The sequence below is a fragment of the Pantherophis guttatus genome, chromosome 3, assembly GCF_059756535.1.
Source record: "Pantherophis guttatus breed Tessera chromosome 3, ASM5975653v1, whole genome shotgun sequence".
NCBI classification, from domain to species: Eukaryota; Metazoa; Chordata; class Lepidosauria; order Squamata; family Colubridae; genus Pantherophis; species Pantherophis guttatus.
The window spans coordinates 125,748,069-125,765,155 of NC_142065.1; the positions used below are offsets into that span (position 1 = coordinate 125,748,069).

General features: G+C 36.6%; 1 protein-coding gene across 2 annotated transcripts in view; it reads left to right on the forward strand.

Annotated features, from left to right (window-relative positions):
• The first annotated feature begins 2,572 nt into the window (after positions 1 to 2,572).
• The window catches only part of LOC148114817 (uncharacterized), a 281,956-nt gene continuing 267,441 nt past the window's right edge, over positions 2,573 to 17,087 (forward strand). For both annotated transcript variants that reach the window (XR_015733227.1, XM_087890222.1), the window contains exon 1: positions 2,573 to 2,966. Coding sequence is in view for 1 of the 2 variants with exons in the window: in XM_087890222.1 (XP_087746348.1) it covers positions 2,949 to 2,966 (18 nt within the window). In the remaining variant the exon portion in view is untranslated. The remainder of the gene's footprint in view (positions 2,967 to 17,087) is intronic.

Below are 17,087 nucleotides of genomic sequence, written 5' to 3' on the forward strand. Positions count from 1 at the left end.
TCCCAATATGTCATGTGACGCTACCGTGACGCCGCAAGTTTAACACCCCTGCTTTACTTCCTTTCCTTACAAATGCTGTCTTTAAAATAATAATAATAATAATAATAATAATAATAATAATAATAATAATAATAATAGTGTCATTTATGTAACCTGTCACAGATAATATTTTAACACTCTGCCTCCTTCCCCATCTTCTACTGTTTTGCATAATCAGAGCAGAATTTCCTTCTTTCCTTCCTTCCTTCCTTTTTAAAAAAATGAAGCAGTTTCTATTTTATTAGTTAGACAAATCAAGGTAGATTTGTTCCCCACCATCCTTGACTAATGCAGAAGCACAAGCAATTAGAAACTTAAACATCCAATAATACATGCCATTTATAAGCAGTAGATAGTATCACTGAGTAAAGGAATGAATGTCATTGATTTCTGGTAGAGGTATATTGCTCTGGAAAATCCCTGCTGCTTAATTCTTTTCCAGTACTATAGCATTATGTCAGACTCCATCATCTCCCCCTGCCTGAGTAAATATAATATACTTTGCTTTTTAAACACTGGATCTGTAAAAGAGACCACTGAGATCTATCCTAAAGGAGAGTTGCTAAAGGAAGAAAGGCTTCAATCTTCTGAGTGTGAAGAATCTCAAAATTTCAAGAGAAAATAATCTGTTTGCACACTAAGTCATTTCCCCCCTGAATAGTCTTCTCCAGATGTGTTAAGAGTTCAGCTCCACTAATCCTTAGCAAGTGTGCCCATTGGGGCTTAGAAAACTGAAATCCAGCAAAATTGGAGGACAAAAAGTTAGAAAAGGCTCCACTAACACAGACTGATAGCCCAGTAACCATTTTTTCTATCTAGTCCTCCTGATGTTGCCATAGCTCAGGCAGTTAAAAGTTACCTGTTCCAGTTTTAAAGCAGTCTTTGTCCCTGATCTCCAGAAACATTGCTTTTGCAGTAGATATGATCTGAGAAACTTTGCACCCACAATGATTGGTGACACTTAGTAATTGGGATCAGTCCCACTTTTGGCTGTTATGGGAACATCCCCCGTCTCCAGTCTTTGGGAACTGCACCACTTCCATCTTGGGTGACTGGAAAAACTGGGTACCTGGTTCCTGCAAGGACAATTATCCGCATAATGACTGACTGGTCCTTTGGATTGTGTTTGCCCTGTTTTTATTGACAAGTCAATTTAACCAAGCAGAGCCAGGTTCTGCCACTAGTTGGGTGTGGCTAGTTTTGTCACCACTAACTGCATCTTACATATTTTCTGATGCTTGTAGTGACCTGCCCGTGCTTTTAACTGTTCATTATTTTTGTTGTTTCTGAGGTCTCTCTCCAAGATTGGTCCATATTTCGGGGACCAGCATCATTCAGTTACAGTTTGCATGGCTGCTTCCTATGGTGGGGGTATAGCTGATATTGTGCCTTGATTCCAGCTTTAATGGTAAAAGTCAATATGGTGATGAGTTGTCCACTGGCTAGTTGAGGTGCTGGGTCAAAACTCGACTTCTTGGTCAGTTGTTGCCAACAGTGATGTCTCATTTCAGCTCCAGTTGAGAACAAAGTTTCATTTCAGCTCCAGTTGCTCTCTCCTGTCATATCCCATGCTCCCCCCCACTCTTGGGATCTACCTCCTTGTGGTATTTTTCAACATGAATTTAGTGCTGTTTAGTGCTGTTTCAGAAGAATGCCAGATCCGTATTCAGAAATAGTTCAACTCAGAGATCACAGATGCAGAGTGGGGGTTACTTTAAACATTAGATCAGAATAGCTCCCTCCTGCTTCATTATATTTCTTTGTTTCTTTTCTGTGTATCACTGGCTAGTTTTGATCACAAATTTAGAGCACATTCAGAAGAACACTAGACTTTTGTTCAGAAATGGTTCAACTGATAGAACACAGGTGCAGAGAAGGAGTTGCCCCAAGCAACTGAAAATACTCTATTGTGCTACTACCACTTGTAGACACCACTTGTAAACCAGGCAACTTGAAAAGTGGTTCTAACTGCCATTTCAAGAACAAAATCTATTGACAACCAGACATCCAACATTAAAGAGTGGCAGTTTTTCTTACTAGCAGGTGATAATTGGTTGGAGGGAAGACGAAGCCAAGGAACTCCATAAGCCACTTCCTTTAATTTGGTCTGCATTAAATTAGTAGGTGCAGCATTATTTGCTGGCTTCATTACTATGTCAACAGAGAGATTGGTATCAAAGTTAGCACAATTTATGCTGGCGTACAATTCTCTCAGTTCAAGGACAAGCGGATAGCACTTTTATATAGCCATCTGGAAAAGCCTTACAACTTGGTCTATAACTAAGACACTGTCTCTGAGAATGGGGGAAAACAGAAAGATGCTTGTACTGTATTTTAGCTTTAGCTGTATGAGATATTTATTTCATGGGAAAAAAAGCAGAATAGAGAAAAATTGTTAGTTTTAAATGTATGAAAACAGCTGTAGGCATCCTTGGTGGAAACTAGCTACACATCTAGGCTTTTTTTAAAAAACATAAAGTTGAAATTAACAGGGCTGCACTGCAGATGTGTACAAATCCCAAATCCGGAGGCAGACTAGAACAATTCAGAACAGATTGTCATATAATCAGCAAGGAGCAGACAGTTCTAACCCACCCTGTCTCTTTCAAATCTTCTGTGAACTTATGGTCCTTATCTGTTGCTTCACACTGTAAAGAGTGACACTTTGCAAAGGGTGACATTGTGCCACTCACTCTTTAAAAAAAGAAAAGAATGAACATTCTTTTGCTTGCATAAAAAAGGATGGCAGGGTGGGGAAGAAAGAAGAGCATTGTATCAATGAGTCTTTCTTAACTCAGGATGCCCTTAGTTATCCCTATCACAGTGACATGGAGAAGGCAAGTAGGACTTGTTTTCAGAGCACTGATTAAAGGGCTGGCTGAAGAGACTGAGGGAAAAGCAGAGCAGCAATGGGTCTCAGTCAAATTGTAAGTACATAGTGTTATTAGACATATAGGGTTTGTTATGAAATAGCCTGAACAAATGGTTGCTAAATAAAAAGGAAAAAAAAGTGGTATGAGACTCCTATTGTGCAAATTGTGATAGACTCAGACAAAAAATTGTACAGTTGCTTAGGGGACACCTGCATTGCTATCATGAGAAGGAATGGCCAGGAAAATATGAAGACAGTAAATATCCTTCTCCTTACACAGGAGCAAATGTTTGCATTTTCTAAAGGCCCAAGGAGGTAATGCCTGCATGATTCTGCAGTTAGAATTACCAGGTCAGGGTTGCAAAAAAACTGGAAAAATATTAAGTAGAGGTTGGTTCATTAAAGCTAGCAAATGCACTTAACATCCCCTTGTCTGCTACTTCATTTTTCTTGCTTTGTTGTTTTTATAGTCTTATCATTTGAAATATTTTTTACTGATTAATGATAATGTTTTAGGTAAATAATGATTGTTTAAGCTTTGCTATATGTCACCCAGAGTTGCTTGTCTGGTGAAATAGGCAGTTATATAAACTGACAATTACAAGGTCTTCTTCTAAGCAAAATTAAATAGTTGGATATCATGAAGGTTCTCCCTTGAATAAGTTAGGTCTCTTCTAAGTCTCTGTACTAAGATGTGACATGATCTACAGTATGTCTAAATAGGCATCAAATGGAATGATGTCACAGAAATCTCTTTAAGAAAGGTCTGCTACCATTTTGACAAGGGTAAAGTAGAAACTCTTTAAATAAGTTTAAAACCATATGTTTCAATCTGGGTCTTTCATCCACTGATTTTACTGGCTGGATGATTATGGGATTTGAGGTTGAAGATACCTAGAGGGAAGCAGACCAGGGAAGACTGATTTAAGACATGAATGGGATATTTCAGAAAATACATATTTATTTTTTATTTTATTTCATTTAAAACATTTATACTGATGGCCATATTATAGCTAGTTCTGAGCAGCTACCAATCATTATTTTGAGTTATTACCCACACAGATGATCAAAAGTGTAATAAATAATAGGGCAGGCATTGATAATATAATATAGTTGAATTAAAATTTTGCTATTCTTTCATACAAAAAGCTATGTTAATTCTGTTGTCATATCCTATCATAAATGACATTTTTTATTTATTTTTAAAATTATAATTCAACAAAAGGTTGCAGGTCAATAAATCCAACAGAATAGATTGAGGCTCACAAAATCATTTGAATTGAGAAACCTTAGAAATTTGATAAGTTAAATTCTCAGATTTCGTGAGAGTTGAGGTGACACTCTTACATGGACTACGCGCAGATACAAACATTAGCAAATAGCTTTGAAGGTGACATTGGGGGCTAGATAGAATTCTAATATTACTAGGATCACTGCCATACCCATGTTATTTCCTGTAGCCCTTTAAGAGATCAACCTGATACTTATACAGAGCTGTCAGTATTCTTTTCAAACATGTCCAGAGGAAGCTTGTGAAGTAGAGTTTTAGAAGAGGTTGCCCCTCACTTCTGATTACTGTTCACTGGCAGAAGCTCCTCTGGAAATGGGTCTTTAGAGATGCTAAATGAATCAGCAAAAAATATTTGATGAGCTGTAAAAAAGGACATTCCTTTCACACTTATATACCGAGAAAATAGAGAAGGCATACCTTAAAATCCTTCATTGAGGATCGTGACTGACCAGTAGGTGGCAGCATTGTCAAAGCTCTAACTGCTGTGGCTCCAGACAATATTTATTTCATTCCCCCTGAAAGTTTACATACAGAGCTGCTTGACCTTCCATAAATTTGTTTGCAACCTTTGGTGACTGGAATTAGCAGAATGTCTTGGTCCGCTTGTACTTTTTGTCCTTGCCCAAGTTTTATGGTTAGTAAGACTGTGCCAAATACTTTCGTTAGAATTTTTTACTGGGAACAAAAAAAAAGAAAAAAGAAAAAAAAAAAGGGGGGGGAGCTTTGATTACAAAAGACTCATTCCTTTATCCATGTCATCATTTTATTTACCTGTTACTGCTTTCCCAGTACTTTCCCCATTCTTTGTTAGTGAGTCTTTTAGTTGAATTCATCGCACATACATTCCATGCAATTAGAGATCATTGGATAATGGGACACAATCTCAACACTGAAGAGTGATGGTGTTAGTGTCATGAACATGGAAGAGATGAGGCAAATTCCTTGCTCACAGGCTTCTAAGCACAGCTGTGTGTGCAGAGAGATGTTGGTGTGACTATCTATGAGGGCCTATGACATTTGAGACATCCATAGTTCTAGTCCTTTCAATTTCAGGTGATATTTAATCAGATGTGATAATCCTAAGACTATAGAGAGTCAATTTAGACAGGTAGCAATGTAAATAATCATATTTTTCCAGGAAAAATATGAAAACCCTTTTCAACACTACTAAATTGCTTTGCCAAAAACCTAGGAGAGACTTCAACACAGCACTTATGATTAGTAAATGACCAAACTCTGCTCATTTCATATTTTCTCCCTTTTTTTTCTCTGCTGCATGGCACAAACTCATTTCTTTCTCCTTCAGCCATCCCAAAACAGAATTTAGAAGATAAATGGGCAAAGTTTATTTCAATGTGATGTAAGACAGTAATTCTTCAAATTTTCTATCTTTAGTGAGCTATTTTTATTCAGAGTTACAATCCCAGGCAATTCAGAGAATCCCAGGCAATATTGACACTATAGGAGGCATTCATTTTAATCAGCCACGTTCCCTCTATTCCTCTTGAACTAAGCTATATGACACACATACTGCTTATAGGGTGTTTAAGGAAAAAGTTGGAATGCAGAAAAAACTTGGATAAGATGATTTCAAGGAAAATGTATCTGCAATATATAGAGCTATATTAAGGCAGGGGTGTCAAACTCGCGTCGTCATGGTGTCACCACGTGATGTATCAGGACTTTTTCCCCCTTTGCTAAACCAGGTGTGGGTGTGGCCAGCATGTGATGCATCTGGCCACACCACGAGTTTGACAGCCCTGTATTAAGGGAAATTTCACAAGTTCCTGAGGAATCCTAGGTGTATCAGTAGAGCAACTGGAAGCCTTTAATTTAAGGAAAACTGAGAAATCACAACAGTAGCAATGTTGTGCTAGGAATTTACTATTTTTTAGAAGAATTTTTCTAATTCATTGCCAGTATTGACATTTTTTATAATATTTGTGATGTTGGTTTTACATTAAACACTTGCTTTTTGTTGCTAATGATAATCAGAACTGACTTTGAAAAGTGAAGACATGACCATCAATTCTAGCTTAGTTAGGCTTCCCCCACCCTTATATATTTAATTTTGAAGAGAAAGGTTGAACACAGAAGAACCCCATCTTAGACCTATCCTCAAACTCTCTTTGGAAGGAAGAGCCTTACTTCCATTATGATTTAATTTCTGTGAACTGCCCATGCTAATTATCACAGCATAAAGAAGAGCAGGTTCTTATCACATACGTTTGATGCACGATCCAAATTATTTATTTATTTATTTGTTTGTTTATAAAATTTGTATGCCGCCCTATAATCCAAGGACTCAGGGCGGCTCACAACAACAATCGACCAAGCAACTGTTAAAATCAACAAATATACACAAAAATATGAAAAGTTTTAAAAAATTTAAAATGTACTACCCCATCAGTCAAGTTAACAGAGGTTTTTTTCCCCCTCCAGTCTAAAACAAACTCACAAATATTCAGTCCACCTGAAGAGCTTCTTTAATGTTTCCACATTGACCTATTTCAGCTTCAAGGCAATTATTTCCTGTCACTTTTGATTTCCTCCCCAACACCCTTGAATTCTGGTGTCTCTTCTTGCATCTTAATAGTCCTTCTGATGGACACACTGAATTACTCCAGCTCCAATGAAGCATTTTGAAACTGTCACTAATGAGTATTTAGGATCATTCACTCACACTTTCTTGCCTTTTCTCTTGAAAAGGAAAGGATGTCCAACCACTGCCACAATGCAGTGCCAGAACTGATGTGACATAGTTGGTATGCAAGTTCTGTTTAAAAAAATAAAAAAGGAGCAGATTGAAGCCCAAGGATTCATTAAACTGAGTGGTGTTTCTCATTAAAACTGTCAATTGACAGAACCGGCTGTCATTTTTCTCCTGCTCTTTCCCCCTTCCATCTAAACAATACTGCATTTAGAATAAAACTTTGCCACGCGATTGTTGAGAAGGAGAATAAATCAGAAAATGCTTTGCATTGCCTTTTTCACACTGTGAGTTGTTTAGTTGAAGCGCATATCAGGGTTATGTACTTGTCTGACTTTAAGGGGCTATGGGGGGTATTCAAGGGACCACTTGGCTTTGAGGAAGGCTTGAATGAAGTGCTCTCTGGGCTTCAGGATGGGACTGGCTCAGCAATAAGAGCAGAGCCAAGACCCAGCATGGATTTTCTGCACTTGGCTCTTTACCTAAGAGGCACCTGGGAGCCCACACAAGCCACCTCTGCATGGAAGATGTGCAGTTTCTTCACCTCAGGGAAGCAATCACCTCATGCTGATGGCATAATGTGCCTCAGGCAAATTAAAATCATCTCATATGGGCCTACAAGATAAAGCTGGAATTGCACTAAATGTTCACTCGCAAAAAAACTATGAGATTTTTTTAGGTAGTCATACTTCTAACTTTCTGTAAGAGGTCACAGCTACCTTTTCTTGGGCAGCAGAACATGGCAGAACAGTTGGCTCTCTGGATGAGCATTTACTGTAAATTAGGGAAATTTGAGAAATCAGAGTTTTGCAAATTCCTGTAAAAATGACTCCTTATATTAATGTTGGACCATATGATCTGATGAGATGCTTCTAGGCTACACATATGCTATGAATCTGTACTTCCTGGGGATGGATGCTGAGAGTGGGAGGAGCTTTTGTGTTTTGTTTTAGGGAAAAGAATAAAATGAAGGCAACTAATCATTCCTTTTTAGCAACTGGCACCAGTCTATTGTGCTGTTTCCCAGCCCTGTTGTAATTCAGGAAGCTGTTGTTAGTTGGATTCAAAGGTTAGGACTTTGAATGGACTAAATTGAACTATTTTTCTTTCTGATCCACTCAATGGGTATAAATTGAGTGAAGTTTTTATATTGTCACCTATTTCCTCAGTCACCTCTACCTTTGCATAGACAAAATGGCAGCTGCCAGACAAACAGCTTCATTTTGTTACCTTAACAAGGTCCGTAGAGCATTCCAGTAGTTCCTGACTGCTGCAGAAGGCTTCTGCAGTGCTGTGCAAACCTTGTTAAGTCAGCAAAATAAAACAGTTTGTCATCTGACTGTGCATCTGCATGTGGCCACCATTTTGTGGGTAGCAAAAACATGGCAGCCGCTTCTAGAATTGCTCCATGAGGCTGTAGAAAGAAATAATCCATTCCTGCCCTCTAGAAGGCCTTGGAGCTCTTCAAAAGGTAAGTGAGGAGGAGGGTGTTTGGCCTGGTGGGATGGGAATCAGGCCTAAGACCTGGGACAACCTGGTGGGAATAGGAAAAGGCCAGTAGGGACCTGGTGGGAAGTGGAGCATAGGGTATTTCAGGCAGTGGGAAGGCCTCGGGAGGACCAGAGTAGGTGGGCCTCTGCCTGTACTAGGTCTCTCCCACTCTGTTCTTCACTTAACAACCTGGGTGTTTGTTAAACAATTCATTGGGATGAACAAGGCTGGAGAATCATTGTGAGATGGGCTTACTTAAGGACTCTCTTAAAGGCTCATTGCCTTAGAAGAGTGAGGAAAATTCTCAGGGATGACTCTCACCCTGGTCATCACTTCTTTACCCTCCTACCATTGGGAAGGAGATATAGAAGTATAGCCAGCTGCACAAACAGGCTGAAGAACAGTTTTTATCCATGGCCTGTCAGACTCCTGAATGAGAAATAACATAACTATCATAACTATGTAGTATGATGGACTGCAGGGCCAGTGCAATGTGTAACATGTTCACACTGGTGCAATAGGACTGGGTGTTTTGCTAATATGATTTATTGGGTTAGGGATATTCTGTCTTCACTGTGAGTTGTATTGTGTTGCGGAGGGTGCACTGAGGGAGCTCAACCAATCTCGTTGTACATATATTGTGCACTGACAATAAAGATTTGAATTTGAAGTGAGATGCTTCACATAGCAATCATCACGATAATTACAATCATATCTCAAGGACTACCTGAACAATGATGACATGATGCCCATGGTGATTCTTCCTGTCTCTTTACTGGCTTGCAGATGCTCATAGTTCCTGGCTATAGAGTACATTTCTGCTACTTCTTCTATCCATGAAATACTTCCACAAAGGATCAGAGAATCCTAGGCTTTCACCTGTTGGAATGCCGGGAAAGACTCTCATGGGTAGGAGAAACATGGAAATCTTCTTCCACTAGACTTATTAGACATGGCAAAATCTGACCATCATGAAACCAGCATTTGGTTTCTTGAGAGCACAGACTTTTAAAAGTCAAACTAAAGTCGCTTCTTTAACTTTTGCTGGAATATTGGGAGAAGAATGTTAATTTATGCAAAAAACAAAAAACAAAACTGTCATTCAGAGAATTAAGAAATCCAGAGTCCTTGAGCAATTCAATTTATCAGTCTTCAAACAATCTACTTCTGCCCCTTTTACACATAGTTGTAAGTAAATATATTCTACAAATGCTTAATAACTATAATCATTATAGTATAATGCTGATGTGCGTATCCTACAGATAGACAAAAGGAAAAATAGCGATGTATAAGTCATGCACAGTCATTGACCAAGCCAACAGGATGATGCAGCTCATTGGCTACATAAGGAATTGGACCAAAAATAATTTATTTTTGTTCCCTGTCTAAAATGATATTTTCATTGTGTCAGTCATTTGGAAGGCTATGATGCACAGATGTGGTCCATAAATGGGGTAGATTTGTGATATTTTTTATTAAGCAAACATGATTGGTAGATTGCAACATTAACATTGCAACTATGTGCACAATTTTTTGTTGTTGTTCAATTTATGGAAAAGTACAGTGAGATTCACTTACAAGCAAATATGCAAGCAAATAAGCATGGATTAAACTGTGAATGTGCCTTCACATGGTTTGGTATTGGTCTCTAATGCTTTGGGAACTGGAAGTTATCTGGCAGCAATTGGTGTGATATCATTAGGATGCTGATGATACCCTTGTTATATATCCCCATCCATGGCTATTCAGCTGTTGGCCCAGTATCTGGAAGTTGATCTGGACGAGGAAGAACCAGCTCTAGGCCAGAGGGAGTGGTTCTGGGCTTTTGGTCCTCCTGGATCTGGAGTACTGTCAACTTTGGGGGGTACTCCCCTACCCCACTCCTGATATAGAAGTAGTGCACAATTTGGGGGTCCTCCTGGACTCTTACTTCCTGCTTGAAGAGCAGGTGGCATCTATGCTAGGGAGTGGGGCTTTTTGCATAAATTCAACTTGTGTGTCAATTGTGTTAATTTCTGGACTGGGAAACCTTGTTCAGGATCTTTCAACCTTTTGTCACCTTCTGGTGGGATTATTACAATGGCTTCTCAATGATTCTGGGCATCTTATAAAAATCAAATAAATTACCATAAAATCAATAAAACATTAAACATAAAGATAAAAGATGGGGAGCACAGTGAAGAATCTCACTCTCCTTTATCAACAGAATGACTGAAGACCAAGTTCCTCTACAAGGAATAAGTCTGGAATCAGTGGCCAATGGCAGCAAAGTCCTCGTGTATGAATATGTGTAGAGTTGCACCTCTATGTGTAGAATGCTGGATCAATTCCCATGATTTTTCTGAATGACCAGAGCAGCAGACAAAAGGGCATCAGCTGATGTGAATTGGCTTCTAAGTTCATTGTAGGAACTTGAGGCAAGTCAATATTCATCATCTTTCCTATCTCTAATGTAATTCATTTGGAGAAGTTATATTGATTATATTATAGAAAGGAAAAGAATATTTCTTTCCATACTGTCAAAAAAATGTCATTTAAAAAAGCACGAGTGAGGTAGGAAATACACATGCAAACACTTTACTGAAATTACCCTTCCACAAAAACTTTATAAATGCAAGAAAAAAAAATCAAATATAATCTGGTAGTATGCACTATTTTAACTTACTTATTCTGAATAAATGATAATACAAAACATAATACAGTAATTATGGATTATATCAAATCTTCTAGGATGGACAAAACAATATTAGAAAGTACATGGACATTTACACAGAGAAAATGTATATGTATGAACAATTGGCAGAAGATAAGCTACAAATCTATTGTGCTGTCTTTGGATAATTTTTCAAGAACACACTGCTTTTTGCAAAAAGGGAAAATACTAGGTTACATGCATTTCTGATCTGACATAGCAAGCTTTCATTTCTGCTCATATATTTAGTAATTCTTTTCTCTTAATATTCATGTTGACTGTTATTAAATTTTACAGTTCTTCCTTTTCTTCTACTATCACCATTTCTTTGTTCAATAAATACAATGAGATTGGTTTTGGTTTCAGTGTATATTATTATAAAGGAAGATACATGATATATGTATGAAGGTACTTGTTTATACAAATAGAGCACATCTATTGATTCATCCCCACCAACTATTTTACAAAGGAACAAGAATCCGTGAATCTCTGCCTTATTGTAAATTATGTCAATTACTTTGGATATAACTATGTTTTAAGAGCTGTACATTTGTAGAGATTTCATGAACACGAGTAATTTTCTACTCTGACTATGGAACAAAAACAATCAGTATTAACAATAATTGTCCCAAATGGATAAATGGCATGATCATATTAATACTAGAACTATCCAGAAAAATTGTACCTGAATATTAGGAATGTGTGGATCAATTTAGATTTGATTTGTATCAGAATCATATATATTGACTTACTTTTCCTTTGTGTCAACTCTTTTGCAAATTATTTTAAAAAGGAATTAATGAAAAATGTCATTTCTTATTATACAGGACTTTTCTTTACAAATACAACTTTTTCCAACCTAATGTGATTTCAATGCAATTATTCCTTATATATACCATTTATATACAACTTTATGCTATTGCATACTTATTATTGATCTTTTCCAAATATAAAATGTTTTTCAGAGAATGTTTGGATCAGGACAATGGACATTATGGTTCACTTTGTATATGCAATTTACTCTAAAGAAAAACCAGTTTGCATTTAGGCTAAATGCATAAACTGTTTCGTTACAACCATACAAGATGTGTGATTTAGTTTCCAATTCAAATGTAAAAATAAGTTTCTGGTATTGATACATAAATTAGCCAATGATGCATAATAATAGGCATGCAGTATACAACAATGATTTGCATCTGCATGGAATCTGTATATGTGCTGTGTGGATAACCAGAATGCAACGGTATAGATCTAATAGGATATAGTTATGCAACATCAGATTACAATACACATTCTTAAAACTGAGATTAGATCTTTTCAAGGATAAAAATCAGATTGGAAAACATCTGTGTTTAGAAAAGAACTTCACCCTTCATATTAATTCAACTTTATGGGAATCTATGTGGGATTATCCTTTGATGCTCTTTAGGGGGAAAAACGTTGAATAGTATCTGTTGTTGTGCCCCACACAAGCAACCCTCTGTAACTGCATTGCTGTTTTGATCATTTTCCTCCCCATCCCTCCTAAAAAAATAAATAATTTTGTTAAATCTCTGGTGAACTGAAAAATAATGCTTCAAACCCCAAATTAATATGAAGAATTTAGCCCTATCCCATGCTTCCTGTGATGCATAGTTTTTTCTATCATCTGTCTCCCTCTCTCTCTCCCTCCCTCTCTCTTTCTCTCTCTTATCTATCTGTACCTGTCTCTGTTTCTCTCTCATCTATCTATCTATCTATCTATCTATCTATCTATCTATCTATCTATCTATCTATCTATCTATCTATCTATCTATCATCTAACCTCTGTAGTCCCTAGCCAAATAAAATTACCTTTTTCAGACAAAACAGTAGTGCTAAAGGAAATTTTGATGATTATTTGGTGAAATACAGAATCTTTCTGTGGTATAGATGAAGTGATATTTTTGTTTGAAATTTTGTATTTCTCATTCCTAAAATTATAATTCATTTCTAGGTCAGAAATTATTTGGTTAATTTGTAAACAAAAACACGGTACTAACATTTCTTGAAAGCAAAAACAGTATTAAAATCACTTGGATTTATAAATTGGGACAATTTATGGACTGAATAAAATATTTTTTAAAGTGCAAATGAAATGCAACTTTTATGTCGAAGAAGGAATTTTGATTCCAGCCTCATTTTTTTTCCTCTTGAGAAATGCTTATTTATGAGGTGATATCACACTTTTTACAGTATTTCCACAATTTCCCTATGTTCTCTTTGAGTAATATGACATTAGTCATGAAAATAGACAGTTGTTATCATTTTAAATAAATAGTTTAACGTCAATCTCTTAATGAAACATTTCTCCAGCAACCAAGTCTTTATGTTGTTGTTCTTTACTTGAAAGAAATATGCCTTATAAACTCTTGTAAATATATTAATAACAAATTGCATTTACTTTTTGGAATTTTAAACCATTGTATACTACAGGAATAATACTAAAATATGCATGAGGTAGACCTCACTTGTAAAAGGTTTTAAGTTTTGCTGTTTATTGTTGCTAGTACATAGTTACATTAACAATTCTAATCCCATCTTGAAAACAGTTGCTAAAACTTTGTATTTCTTGGGAACAACCAGCCTTTAACCCATTGAAATTTGTCTTATTAAGTTTATATAAATATCTGAAAATATTTACAAACAAAGTAATAAGAATTGCTTTTTGTGAGAAGGGTGACTATACAAATTTGCTAAATAAACAAGCAAACAAATATAACTGTGATAGATCATATTTATCATTTTACAGTCATTTTTTCCATGTTTTACTTTACTGGGAGGAGACTTCCTTCTTGTCATGGGCTTCTTCTAGATTCCTTTCTTTCTCTTTTTGTTTCTGATTCCACATTGTTCAGTTTCCTTTCTTTGGACTCACTCTTCATGACCCTGGTGTGCTGGTTGGAGAAAATACTCTTATCTGAGGTCTGAATTGAAGACTCATGAAAGACTCTTGAAATTAGGCTGAAGGCCACCAACAGCTTTAGCATCGTCTGCTGCCCATTCCAGATCTAGGCTTTCTTTCTAGAGCAGCTTCTAAAGTGAGGGCTGACTAATTCACATGGAGTTAGTCCATTCACTAATTCAGACAAGCTTCAGACATTCACGTCTGAAGTTTGTCTGAAGCTATTTTGTCATAGTTTGCTTGTTTTTTTAAAAAAATATTTTGCCTATCCCTGTGCAAGAATTGTCTCATTCAGAAATCATGTAGCTTTTATCCCATAAGGTAAATTAGAAAGATGAATGCTAATTATACAATGCCACTGCAGCTCCAATCTCCTTTACCATTACACTTGAGAATATCTGCTAAATTTATTTCAATTTTTTTTTTTTGGAAACACTGCTATTATTTCTAAGGGAAGTACATATGTGTATGCTTTGGTACATATGTGTATGCTTTGGTGTTGAAAGTTTGGGCCTATTTTTCAAATAGTGCAAATGATCTTTTCTGGTACAATATCTGAGCGGTTTTGAAATTCAGAATCACATTGCTACTTGTGGATGAAGAAGGAATTGTGCTGCATCTATGTTTGTGTACAAGGAAATAATTTCTTTCTGAAATACCAGACTGATTTGAACAATCAGTATTGCCTCCATCTTACAGAGGTTCTGTTCCAGGTTATTTGACAATTAAATCTGCTGATCTCAGTAAGGCTTACTCCTGAGACATTCCAAGATATATTTCATTTTAGCACAAGATAAAATATTTTGACTTGGCTGAGGCTGGCTGAGAGATCATCTAAACATTCTGCACTTTTCCAGAACTCAGTTTAAGAAACTATACTATTCTTGAAGCCTGGTTTAACTACAAGTAGGTTGGGGTAGGAGAAAAGTAGCTGAATTAGAAGAGAGTTTGGAACTAAAGCAAGGGGTGTAGCAGGCCTCTCTTTCTGAATGCATGGATGAGGCCAGCAAGGGAATTAGCATCATCATTCATCACATTTTCTTTGGCTTTTAGTATTTGAAAATACAATAGGTGGGTTTTTTTGTCTACTTTTATCTGAAATACTGGAAAATTGGATTTAAAGAAGATGAGTTAGTACAGCCAAAGCTTTGTCCAAATCCTAATGTTCAGTTACTGAATGTAAACTATTTTCTAAACTGCAGAATAATCCATCAAGATGTATTTTAAGCAAAGTGCTGTGTCAAAGTTGTCATACAATGGTTTTCTTAACTATCTGTTGAAGAGTTTTGGCATGGCCCCATTGCAAGAGAGCCAAAATGCCCTCTTTTTTCTTAAGTTTTACTTATGAACTGAATTCACTTTCCTCATTCAGCATCGTCATTATAAATTTCAGTCCCTGTCTTCATTATGCCCTCCTAGTATGTTTCCTTCAGTATGACTGACCACTGTGGAAACTAGAGACAATGCCAGACTGAAACATATTCTGATCTGGCAAGGCAGCTCATAAATCCTTTTTCCCCCTTCTAGTTTATAATATCAGATGAGAAATTGAAACCAGAAGCTGCTCTTTGGTGAATGATTACCAAGAATATAATGTCTAGCTAGTTAGAGTGGTTACTACAATGTATAGTCTCTGACCAAGAAATGTACTTCTCAGTCAAAATTGGACTCCTGAGCTGCTGAGGTGAAGTATTTTGCAGCACTCTCAAATTAGCACCCACCAACTCTGGATACTTTTAGGTTGGATCATTTCCAAATGCAAATTCAGATGTGCCGTGCAGCAAAGCAATAAATATTTCACATCCATCATGGCCATTTATTTCACAGTTTGTGGCATGGCTAATATAGCACTAACCCTGTCAATATTCAGTGTGATATTTATTCTCCTGAGGGGTTTGTATATCTGAGGAGTTGCAATAATCTTCTTCAAGCTTGTGTATGTGTGTGCATGTGTGCGCGCACATATGTTTGTGCACACATTGTGTGCCTGTGTGTGTGTATGTATGCTCACACACATGGGGGATGGGTAGGGTGTCCTATCATTCCATTAGTTGCAAAACTAGGTCTAGATCAGCAATTTCCCTTTGCTGCAGTTACCCCTTAAGCATTGTTTAATGCTTGTTTAAAGCATTTTTTTATAGACATCAGATGGGTTTGAAAAAAAGAATTAAAATAACAAAAAATGTTTATTTTGCTACTGGGGTTTCCTTTGCAAAAAAATCAGAAAATAAATAGATACATATCAAACAATATTGTACTATATATACTTGGTTCAAAGACTGAGTTGTGGACAAAGGAAGTTTCAGTAATGTCCACTTATCTACTCGAAGCAGTCAAAGTTTCTTATTCTTCTTGAAAGAATTCTGCTTTACTCTGTTGCTGTCCCTTAAATCTAGAATTCCATTCAGAAGATTTAAATATCAAAATATCTCTTTATTAAAAGATGCTAAAGTCAGCATTTCCAGAAATTTCTTAGCTTTCAGTCCCAATATCAACAGCTGAAAGTCTGAATCACAATACCCTTTCCTTGGATGAATAGACCAGTTTAAGGGGGAATTATCATGATCACACATGGAGCAGAGAGCATTTAACCAACTCTAACATTGTCCTTCCAGTGGGGCAGGAATCTGCTTTTTGAGAGGAGATAGAATAGAGAAATAGGAGGTAGAAATCCACACTTTCTCAAAACCCCAGTTCACCGGTTCTACAAAACAGTGTATTACTTTAAATAGGAAGGTGGTGAAAACCATTTGCCTCTGTTTCAAACAGTGAAATAGGCACTGACGAATTTTATGCAATAATGTAATTATGCCAATGCTATGACTAACTTGTGTCAAATTTCCTAATGCAAATACATCATGGCAGCATGTATTTATTTACATTATTGTATACATGTTTCTGTTTTGTTGTCACTGTGGTTTGCTCTGGATCTCAGTAAAAGACTGAATATTATTCTGTTCAATGGTAACAATATTGTGTTAAGAGGCTAAGGATGAGATCAAAAAACCTAATTTTACCTAACTTCTCCCTTAGAATTGATGCCTCTACCACTTTCCTTTTTCTTTCACT